The sequence below is a fragment of the Nematostella vectensis genome, chromosome 4 (genome assembly GCF_932526225.1).
Source record: "Nematostella vectensis chromosome 4, jaNemVect1.1, whole genome shotgun sequence".
Classification (NCBI taxonomy): Eukaryota; Metazoa; Cnidaria; class Anthozoa; order Actiniaria; family Edwardsiidae; genus Nematostella; species Nematostella vectensis.
The window spans coordinates 3,068,943-3,080,748 of NC_064037.1; the positions used below are offsets into that span (position 1 = coordinate 3,068,943).

At 46.9% G+C, this 11,806-nt stretch overlaps 1 protein-coding gene across 2 annotated transcripts; it reads left to right on the forward strand.

The window, feature by feature from the left end:
* Nucleotides 1–50: 50 nt before the first annotated feature.
* On the forward strand, nucleotides 51–11,500 carry LOC5506668 (disks large-associated protein 5). 2 transcript variants are annotated; one of them, XM_001627329.3, is made up of 13 exons: nucleotides 51–494; nucleotides 1,118–1,539; nucleotides 1,654–1,711; nucleotides 2,032–2,532; nucleotides 2,938–3,029; nucleotides 3,207–3,275; nucleotides 3,460–3,567; nucleotides 3,638–3,760; nucleotides 4,317–4,365; nucleotides 4,442–4,656; nucleotides 5,071–5,625; nucleotides 6,018–6,444; nucleotides 11,091–11,500. In XM_001627329.3, the coding sequence occupies exons 1-12, from the start codon at nucleotides 251–253 to the stop codon at nucleotides 6,441–6,443; spliced, it is 2,862 nt and encodes a 953-aa protein (XP_001627379.2). In that variant the 5' UTR covers nucleotides 51–250; the 3' UTR covers nucleotide 6,444; nucleotides 11,091–11,500. The 2 variants fall into 2 exon arrangements, with proteins under 2 accessions (XP_001627379.2, XP_032230988.2); XM_032375097.2 differs by having other exon boundaries at nucleotides 1,654–1,705.
* Nucleotides 11,501–11,806: the final 306 nt, after the last annotated feature.

Sequence of the window (11,806 nt, forward strand, 5' to 3'; positions counted from 1 at the left end):
TTATAATAAACCAGCACTCGGTCTCACAACATTTTGATTGGTTCGTTAGATTTGAATGACCCAATCATTTTTCAAGTATCGTTTGGCGCTCACTGTTCGAAATCTAAGCAAAGCAAGGAAAGAAAGTTGTTACGATAGTGGTAGCATTTTTGCTCTAAATTTTTATATTTTTAAAGTCAATGTGATAGATTTTATTTTGTTTAACCGTTTAGAAACTTCGCTTACAAGATTTTGATTTTTTTGCGTCGCAATGGAGGAAAAAGTGGCACGTAAAAAGTACAACCATAACCATGCCTCGAATTGCAAGGGTGGCGAGAAAATGGGTCTCAGCAATCGGTTCGTACGAGCCATAAAAGCGGGTGAAGTGAGGAAGAAAACTAGATTGGATGAGTTTTCAAAGAGAAGAATGATGCCTCTTGGAGAAATCAATAAACACGACAACACGTTGGAGGAATCGACACATCAAGAAATGAAACCGAAGAAAAGTGGAGAAGGTAGGCTCAAAGTGTGCTGAGAAGAAAGAATTTTAAGTAACCTATTTGGACATGTTCCAATAACGGGGATTAACTCTTAAGGGACGGTCACAAGCTTTCTATTTATAAACAGTGTCGAGTTAAGCCCCATCTACACTAACAATTTTCAGTTGACAATTTTATTTGCTAGTGTGGAAAGGTGTAGATGGAGCAAAGATTGAAATTTTTATATGGCAACTAAAGTTGCTCAAAAGCTAGCAGGTTTGCTTTTTCTCGGCAATTAAAAATTGTCACACATGAAAAATTGCTAGTGTAGATGCCAACAAATATAGTCAATTATATGTCAATTAAAAATTGGTATTGTAGATGGGGCTTTATGAACTGGTCATTTGAAACCCCATCCACATGATCCCAGGGTTTTGACTGCAGGCAAAACCCAAACCAAAAACAATCCCAGAAGCCGGTTGTTATCCACCGAATACAGTCCCTGAAATATGGCCCTGAAGGCCTGAAAAGCAAATAATAGTAAAGAAACTGAGTTATTTGTTTGGCTTTTCTAATAAGATGCTTACAGTAGGTGCTACCCATCATGCCAACCCTTCCCACTTCCTCTGAACTTTATATCTTGAATAATTAATTAACAGGAGATGCACCGGCAGCTTCAAGAAAGGAGCGGCTACAAAAATGGCTTGAAGAACGTGAGATGAAACGCAAAGCCGAGGCTGCAACTAAAACAAAGAAAGCATTTGTTGTAAGGCACATAGTGCATGATGATACCAAAGTGTTAAACAAAGCTCAAAAGACAACCAAGATGAAACCTTCAAAAGAAAATGTGCCTACAAGGCGCGTCACCCGTGCCTCTGCCAGACTGGCCAGCAAACAAGAAAACATCCTGACAAATAAGAAACTAGCAAAAGAGAAGATTGAAAGAAAAGAAAATACTTTGCCTGGAGATAAAAAAGCAGTGAAATCTAACAATGGCTCTACAAAGCTTGCAAACAAACAGGAAAATATAGGGCCAAATAAGACCAAGCCAGATGCGAAAACACCCGCCAATGCCAATAAAGTAAGCAGAATGTTTCACAAAAGATGTGCTATTTTTACCATGTAATGTAAGCATATGGAGATTCAAAGTACACAATAGTGCTATTAATGATGTCCTTATTATTTGCCCTTTCAGCCAGGAAAAGAAATAACCAAACAGACTAAGACACTGGAGGAATCAGAAATAGGTACAGGTATGCTAGATACTGTATGTTTCTAATATTTAAGCTTTACCCCTTTAGCCTTTTATCAAAGCCCCCTGAAATCATTCCAAATACAAAAGTCATAATGCAAACTAAATGATCAAAGACAAATCTGGATACCCAAAGGTCTAAGTGAATAGAAAATCTTAATTTCTTACAAATTCATAAATAATTCCTTACCACACCAAACTGCAAATAAGGACAAGGCAAAGCTCAAGAAAAAAGAAACATATAACATACATATACCTTTACCGCATCAGAAGCAAATGGGTTAATCAATAACACTATTATGTTTTTTTTTTAAATTTCAGATATAAGGGCTTCAGTGAAAGAGAAGGAAAAGAACAGAGATAAAACTCAAAGCATTGATTGTTCATCTATAGCACCTGACAATTTTACCTTCACTGCTCCTACAGGCGTAAGCTCATTCCTCCATTTATCCCAGAACTTTAAGTTCAAACCCTTGAGTCCTTCAAGTGCAGAGGGGTTCTTCTCAGGGATAGCTTGCCCTTCTCCTGAAAACCCCCGTGAGCTGATTACCAAGGAGAACTTTGCATTGGGTGGCACAGACTGGGTGAGCAAGCAAGCTGAAGCTGAGGCTGCCAACAAGGGAATTTCCACAGATACCAGTGATATTCCTATGGAGACTGTTCAAACTACTGAAACAGCTCAAGACGCAAAAGAAGAGACTGAACCAGAAAAGGGAAGCTTGTATTTTAGGATGCTAGTAACATCTGAAACAGACAAGCTGAACAAGCTTTGTGCATGTTGGGACAAAGTTTTGGAAGAGGAGGAGGAGTTGTCGGATGAGGGTAGGTTTGATTGAACAAAACGCTTGCAAATTGGTGTTCACATTTGGTGTACACATCATACAAATCATGAAGCAACACAAAAATACTATGTGATTAGCAACTCCAGAATACCAGGCCATTTATTCATACATCAAATGCCATCATGGTCTGTGATGTACTATGTAAATGAATATTTATAAAGAACAATGTATAAGATGACTTTCACCACAGTGCATACTAGTGCCATATTAAAACAATGAATATTTGATAAATGGGGAATATAGTGGAGAGACTATATGGCTGGCAGTATGTTTGCCTTTTACAATACTAATCTTTTCTGCTACTACCGTGGCTGTAGTTTGCATGTATAATCAATGTAGTTGGCTTTGTATGAAGATTTTGAATTGATGGAGCTTTGACTTGCAGTGACTGGTAGTATCCGAACAGCCGTTGGTCAGGCACAGCTGCTTATTAGCCAGCGTTTCAAGCAGTTTTCTGGGCTTATTGATCTCAGCGAAGTAAGACATTCATATCTTAATTTACTATCTTTCTAAGTGGTGGTAATTTTACTAGCAGTGTTATTATCAGTATGCCTTCATCTAATGCCCTATATTAATATAAATTAATGTACTGTGACTACGTCTGCATTATTATAGGCATAAGAAAACTCACCAATCATTTAAACATTTTTTTAGGATCCAACAGCCAAAAAGAAAGCTACGCCTTCAGACCTGCAAGGGTTCTGGGACATGATTTACTTCCAGGTAAAGTTACAAGCTGTACAGTGCTTCCACATATAATACACCATGGTCCATCCATTTCACAGTTACTTAGTCCCAAAGGTGTCCATCATATAGAGGTTCAACTTCCTTGCTGTCGCATAGGGACTCAATTCAATTACTGTACACACAAATAACCTATTCTGTCTGTTGTCTGTAATTCGTATAGGTTGAAGATGTCTACAACAAGATGGAGGCTTTGGAAAAGAGGAGGCAGAATAACTGGATTGAGGAAGCAAAGCCAGTAAAAAAGAAACTCAAAAGAGTCAAGCCTAAGGTAAACTCGATTCAGATGACAAGAGCTCTGGAGGTGAAGACATGTTCCCAATTTGCTTTGGTGTATTCAGGTAGCCAAACCAGATGAGGCCAAGGCAGCAGCACATGCAAAGTCTGCAGTTCAGGAGATGAGGGCTAAAATGAGAGCCAAGATGGCAGAAAACAAAAGGAAAGCAATGGAATCTCAAAAAGAGGTAGACTGTTTATTTACCAATCAACAAACCTGAAAAGAAATCAGACCTTTCTCTATATAACCTCTATATAACATACACAACTTCTATATAACAGATACTACCTATATATAACAGACACCCTCTGTATAACAGACTCTACATACCTCTATATAACAGACCCACCCTCTTATGTATGTAACAGATCCACCCTCTACTGTATATAACAGGTCCACCCTCTACTGTATATAACAGATCCACCCTTGATATAACAGATCCACTCTCTATATAACAGATCCACTCTCTAAATGACGGACACACCTTTTGTACAACAGATCCATGCTTTATATAACAGACACAACCTCTATATAGCAGACACACTTTCTATATAACACATCCATCCTCTATATTACAGATCCACTCTCTAAAGAACAGACACACCCCTTATATAACAGACACACCCGCTACATAACAGACACACTCTCTTTGACAATGGACCCTCTATATTAATAGACCCCCTGTTCTCATTCTCAGAGGAATCATGCTTCACTTTGGAAATATCATTTTGTCTTTATTCCAGGACTGCTCTTTCATCACTATCCTGACTCCTGTTAAAAATAAAGCTACAGGTATGGTTCCCACTTGAGGTCCTAAGACTTAAATATTTATGAAGGGAAACTCACTGACCTTGAATAATTCTCTCAGCCAATGCAGTTGTGTTGACTCCTGTGCGCCGATCAGTTAGGAACACGCCCCTAAACAGGGTGGCCATGTCTAATGCCGTGCCAGTGGTGACCACGCCCAAGCTCAGCAGCACCTCACCAGGACTCCGTCTCACCCCTGATGCCAGCAGCACCCTGGTCAGCACCCTGGTCCCAATAGAGCCAGACATGGCTGCTTCCCAGGAAGACAAAGCTAAGGTACAGTAAAACGTGGATATTTTTTTTTTTGCATACACTTATTCTTGCACACCGCTACCTTCTATCTTTATCGCCTAGTATTTTTTTTTTCACAAAGGTTATCTTGAATTATTTCAGCATGTTTTCTTAATTTTCGCCGTGTTGTTACACAATGTTTGATTCCTGTAAAGGCTTTATTGAAATGTTTTTTTTATAAGCTCTAATGTGATGCGTTGTTTTATGCATCTTCTGTGCTTTTCATAAATATGATATTGTAATGTCTGGCTCCCGTATGCCCAAGAGCGGGCCATAGCGGCGTGAAGTGTTCTAGGCAATTATTTTATAGGGGGTGACCCAATCTCTCTATGGTGCAAAATATTAGAATTGTTATTTGAGACATGAATCAGAACTGACAAGTATGGTCTCCTTGCACAGGCTGTAACCAAGGACACGCCCTGTGCCATGGATGTTGAAGGGACCTCCAGTGAGGAAAGCACCTCTGATAATGTGTCTGACGAAAGCATGCCGACCACCGCCGGGAAGCGAAGCGCGCTAAGAAAGCCTGTGGGGAAAAGAACCAGAAAATCCTCCCGAGTTAGTTTTCAGACGCCGAGAGCAATCCCTGAGTCTATAGCGGGTGGTACCCCCGGCCCTCTCGCCACACCTGGCGTGACAACAAAGTCACGCAATGCACTGACGCCCGTCGCCGTCTCCATTGACATGTCAGAGGATATTGAGGGGACCCCTGTCGAACCTAAGGGTACCCCCCTTAGGCGTTCGTCACGAAAACGCCAACTGACCCCGTATCACTCTGGGAAGGGCAAAAGTCGACTTGGCGAGGACCATGCTGAAGAGTTGGTACCCGCAAAGCAAGCCGGTGCGCCTGCCCGTTACCCTGTCAACAGTGTGAGTGACAGCGACGACGAGGGAGCACGTGGGAAAGCGCTGTTGGGATCCACGGGACGAAGCGCCAAGAAAGAGGACAACATAGTCAGTATTGGCAACTTTGCAGCTCGGTTTTATCAAAACTAGTTTTCTCGCGACTAGGATTGCTGCTGTGTTCAATAGGCTGCGAACTCTCCGTCTGGCTTCCGTCATTTAAAATCCTTAAATCATTTCCATTGCCAAACACTGATATTGTTTTCAATTACGTTACCAAAACAATAAAGCGCAAAATGTGATTATGTAACTAGTTTGGACAGACGGAAGCCAGAAAACAGCTGGAAACTATTGACGAGAGTTAGAAAAATATTTAAAAAAAAAACCTTCACGTTTTCATTGTTCTTCGTCTTTGCTTACCGTGGGGGGGGGGGGGGGGGGGTGGGTTACTCCCTTCGGGGAGGTATTCATGTTGATGCTGACATGTTCTTTATTCCCTACAGTTTTTGCCGGAAAAGTACCTGATGCCGTCCTCGACTGTTCAAAAGCCCAGCTTGTGGCTAGATGACAGTCTCGAAAGCCACGAGACTTCGAGCACACAAACCCTCACTCCGCGCGTCAACCTCGTAAAGCACGCGCATGACACATGTGCAGTCACGCCTTCCGAGCAAAAAACACCAATGAAAACCACGCTTTTCGTCTCACCCCAGTCCCCTTCCCAGGCCGACCCGGCCCTAATTACCGTCACGCCTGTGGAAAAGAGAATAACGCGAAGTCACGTGACGCCTCTGCTGGGGGCGCTGTCTCTCGGTACGACGCCCGACTCCGCCTCTGCGACTAGATGTGACTCGGTGTTCTTTGCCCCGTCTGACAGCGGTGCAAAACCTGTGCTGGATAATTTGATTTGCTTCTCACCACTTCTGGAGTAAGGTGGGCTTGATGGTGATTTGTCTAAGATGCACTTGATAAGATAAGATGTCTTGTCTGTTCTGGCTAGTAGCCACGTCTGTTTTATGTTGCTGGTGTGTTGCAGCTCTTTGGAAAACACTCAAAGTCTTAAGCCCCGATCAAACGGAGATGACAGAGTTCCACTCGTTCAAGTTCTCGTACAGTTGCAATCAAAATGTCCTTAATAGCACCCTCGCGTGCCAGAGTTCACCCCTCTCATTACTCAGTGCAAAAGACAGGGAAATAAGAAAAAAATAGAAAGCATATAGAAATACTGAATTTTGTGAAGTCTGACATCTTAATTGGTACTCAAACTTGTTTTGAGTTGATTAAAGTTGATTAAACCAATTGAAATATGTTAACAAGTTCGTGTCCAGAATTGACCAAATTTCGGTAGAGAGTGGCCTATTTAAAGCGTATTTGTATGTTGTGTGATGTTTAACGGAGTTTCAAAACAAACTTGGGCTTTCTTATTGTTCAAAGTAAAAGAGAACCGGCAGAGTGCACGGCCAAACGATTTTGAGAGTGGAACTCTCATCGACTCTAATCTCCGTTTGATCGAGCCTTTCTGATTTTTGCTTACTGAAAAGAGTATTTCCAGCGAGTTTTCGGTCGTGCGTTATTAGCGTGTAACTCTTGCATTGTTTGGTTTGAATGTTGGTGACGGTTTTTTGTTAATGCTTAATCCATTTATGGGTGTAGGTGGCTTGGCAAGGGGTAAATGCTATCTTTCTCTTCAAAAAAGTTTGCCGTACTTGCCTAGCCCTGTGCAAGTGAACGTGTCGTACCGTAGGGAGAGCGTGGATGAATTGTACTCCTGTGCGAGCGAGGGTGTCGTATCGTGCGTAGAGCATAGGTGAATTGGTACATGTGTGCGAGCCAGGGTGTCGTACCGTGCGTAGAGCATGGGTGACTTGGTACTCCTGTGTGAGGGTGTCGTACCGTGCGTAGAGCATGGATGAATTGTACTCCTGTGCGAGTGAGGGTGTCGTACCGTGCGTAGAGCATGGGTGAATTGGTACATGTGTGCGAGTGAGGGTGTCGTACCGTGCGTAGAGCATGGGTGAATTGGTACTCCTGTGCGAGTGAGGGTGTCGTACCGTGCGTAGAGCATGGGTGAATTGGTACTCCTGTGCGAGAGAGGGTGTCGTACCGTTCGTAGACCATGGGTGAATTGGTACTCCTGTGCGAGGGAGGGTGTCGTACCGTGCGTAGAGCATGGGTGAATTGGTACTCCTGTGCGAGTGAGGGTGTCGTACCGTGCGTAGAGCATGGGTAAATTGGTACTCCTGTACGAGCCAGGGTGTCGTACCGTGCGTAGAGCATGGGTGACTTGGTACTCCTGTGCGAGCGAGCGTTTCGTACCTTGCCTAGACCATGGTTGACTTGATACCCGTGTGAGGGTGTCGTACCGTGCGTAGAGAGCATGGGTGACTTGGTACCCGTGTGAGGGTGTCGTACCGTGCGTAGCGCATGGGTGACTTGGTACCCGTGTGAGGGTGTCGTACCGTGCGTAGACCATGGTTGACTTGGTACCCGTGTGAGGGTGTCGTACAGTGCGTAGACCATGGTTGACTTGGTACCCGTGTGAGGGTGTTGTGCCGTGCGTAGAGAGCATGGGTGACTTGGTACCCGTGTGCGAGTGAGGGTGTTGTGCCGTGCGTAGAGCATGCTTGACTTGGTACCCGTGTGCGAGTGAGGGTGTTGTGCCGTGCGTAGAGAGCATGGGCGACTTGGTACTCCTGTGCGAGTGAGGGTGTTGTGCCGTGCGTAGAGAGCATGGGCGACTTGGTACCCGTGTGAGGGTGTTGTGCCGTGCGTAGAGAGCATGGGCGACTTGGTACCCGTGTGCGAGTGAGGGTGTTGTGCCGTGCGTAGAGAGCATGGGCGACTTGGTACCCGTGTGCGAGTGAGGGTGTTGTGCCGTGCATAGAGAGCATGGGCGACTTGGTACCCGAGTGAGGGTGTTGTGCCGTGCGTAGACCATGGTTGACTTGGTACCCGTGTGAGGGTGTTGTACAGTGCGTAGAGAGCATGGGCGACTTGGTACCCGTGTGCGAGTGAGGGTGTTGTGCCGTGCGTAGAGAGCATGGGCGACTTGGTACCCGTGTGCGAGTGAGGGTGTTGTGCCGTGCGCAGACCATGGCTGACTTGGTACTCCTGTGCGAGGGTGTCGTACCGTGCGTAGACCATGGGTGACTTGGTACCCGTGTGCGAGTGAGGGTGTTGTGCCGTGCGTAGAGACCATGGGCGACTTGGTACCCGTGTGAGGGTGTCGTGCCGTGCGTAGAGAGCATGGGCGACTTGGTACCCGTGTGCGAGTGAGGGTGTTGTGCCGTGCGTAGAGAGCATGGGTGACTTGGTACCCGTGTGCGAGTGAGGGTGTTGTGCCGTGCGTAGAGAGCATGGGCGACTTGGTACCCGTGTGAGGGTGTTGTGCCGTGCGTAGAGAGCATGGGCGACTTGGTGCCCGTGTGCGAGTGAGGGTGTTGTGCCGTGCATAGAGAGCATGGGCGACTTTCTACCCGAGTGAGGGTGTTGTGCCGTGCGTAGACCATGGTTGACTTGGTACCCGTGTGAGGGTGTTGTACAGTGCGTAGAGAGCATGGGCGACTTGGTACCCGTGTGCGAGTGAGGGTGTTGTGCCGTGCGTAGAGAGCATGGGCGACTTGGTACCCGTGTGAGGGTGTCGTGCCGTGCGTAGAGAGCATGGGCGACTTGGTACCCGTGTGCGAGTGAGGGTGTTGTGCCGTGCGTAGAGAGCATGGGTGACTTGGTACCCGTGTGAGGGTGTCGTACAGTGCGTAGACCATGGGTGACTTGGTACCCGTGTGAGGGTGTCGTACCGTGCGTAGACCATGGTTGACTTGGTACCCGTGTGCGAGTGAGGGTGTTGTGCCGTGCGTAGAGAGCATGGGCGACTTGGTACCCGTGTGAGGGTGTCGTACCGTGCGTAGACCATGGTTGACTTGGTACCCGTGTGCGAGTGAGGGTGTTGTGCCGTGCGTAGAGAGCATGGGCGACTTGGTACCCGTGTGAGGGTGTCGTACCGTGCGTAGACCATGGTTGACTTGGTACCCGTGTGCGAGTGAGGGTGTCGTGCCGTGCGTAGAGCATGGGTGACTTGGTACCCGTGTGAGGGTGTTGTGCAGTGCGTAGAGAGCATGGTTGACTTGGTACCCGTGTGAGGGTGTCGTACCGTGCGTAGAGAGCATGGGTGACTTGGTACCCGTGTGAGGGTGTCGTACCGTGCGTGATGGGCGACTTGGTACCCGTGTGCGAGTGAGGGTGTCGTGCCGTGCGTAGGCCATGGTTGACTTGGTACCCGTGTGAGGGTGTCGTACCGTGCGTAGAGAGCATGGGCGACTTGGTACCCGTGTGCGAGTGAGGGTGTTGTGCAGTGCGTAGACCATGGTTGACTTGGTACCCGTGTGAGGGTGTTGTGCCGTGCGTAGAGAGCATGGTTGACTTGGTACCCGTGTGAGGGTGTCGTGCCGTGCGTAGAGAGCATGGTTGACTTGGTACCCGTGTGAGGGTGTCGTACCGTGCGTAGACCATGGTTGACTTGGTACCCGTGTGCGAGTGAGGGTGTTGTGCCGTGCGTAGACCATGGTTGACTTGGTACCCGTGTGAGGGTGTTGTGCCGTGCGTAGAGAGCATGGGCGACTTGGTACCCGTGTGCGAGTGAGGGTGTTGTGCCGTGCGTAGAGACCATGGTTGACTTGGTACCCGTGTGCGAGTGAGGGTGTTGTGCAGTGCGTAGACCATGGTTGACTTGGTACCCGTGTGAGGGTGTTGTGCCGTGCGTAGAGAGCATGGGCGACTTGGTACCCGTGTGCGAGTGAGGGTGTCGTGCCGTGCGTAGACCATGGTTGACTTGGTACCCGTGTGAGGGTGTTGTGCCGTGCGTAGAGAGCATGGGCGACTTGGTACCCGTGTGCGAGTGAGGGTGTTGTGCCGTGCGTAGAGACCATGGTTGACTTGGTACCCGTGTGCGAGTGAGGGTGTTGTGCAGTGCGTAGACCATGGTTGACTTGGTACCCGTGTGAGGGTGTTGTGCCGTGCGTAGAGAGCATGGTTGACTTGGTACCCGTGTGAGGGTGTCGTGCCGTGCGTAGAGAGCATGGTTGACTTGGTACCCGTGTGCTAGTGAGGGTGTCGTACCGTGCGTAGACCATGGTTGACTTGGTACCCGTGTGCGAGTGAGGGTGTTGTGCCGTGCGTAGAGAGCATGGGCGACTTGGTACCCGTGTGAGGGTGTCGTACCGTGCGTAGACCATGGTTGACTTGGTACCCGTGTGCGAGTGAGGGTGTCGTACCGTGCGTAGACCATGGTTGACTTGGTACCCGTGTGAGGGTGTTGTGCCGTGCGTAGAGAGCATGGTTGACTTGGTACCCGTGTGCGAGTGAGGGTGTTGTGCCGTGCGTAGAGAGCATGGGCGACTTGGTACCCGTGTGCGAGTGAGGGTGTTGTGCCGTGCGTAGAGAGCATGGGTGACTTGGTACCCGTGTGCGAGTGAGGGTGTTGTGCCGTGCGTAGAGAGCATGGGTGACTTGGTACTCCTGTGCTACTTTTCTTCTAGAAAACACATGATTCGCATCATTTAGCATTTCTATTTGTTTTGTAGTTCGACAGATGGCTTGGATGGCTAAGATGACCTAAATAGAGTTTCACATACCTTTGATATAATCATGTTAATAGGATAATAAAAAAGCGTTCAGTTTTATAGAGAGATTATGGTACGTCGAGTTTATCCAAAATTGTATTTCTTATCTTAAGATTGTATTCAGATTGATAATTATATGTATTCTACTTGATAGTTCGTAATTTAGACCCGATTCATAAGTCGCGCTTCTGCCGTACCGGGGTCTGTTACACAAATCATAACACCGTTCATGTGCCCAAATTTCCATATGATTAGATTCGGTAGCAGAATTGCGACGTACATGAATCAGAACTCTATTGGCTTGGCATGTAAAGTTAAATCGATAATGGAACTGTAAATAATGGGAAAATACAATGTTGTGCTGAGCCTTTTTTGAGTCTACCTTTCAATCTGGTCATGCCGCTGGAGCGGATTTAGGGGGAGGTTTTAGGGGTTTACCCCCCCCCCCTCCCCCCACAAAAGATGCCACAAAGAGCATTTATCTAAGACTGTTTCCGGGTATTCCTTGGTGTCACGGAGAGCTTTGTTTTTGGTGCTCAAGGCCTTTGTACTCTATTTCATTGTCTCGTTCTAAGGTCTTTGTTTTTGGTGCTCAAGGCCTTTGTACTCTATTTCATTGTCTAGTTCTAAGGTCTTTGTTTTTTGCTTTTTTTTCCATTGTGTTTTTGGTGCTCAAG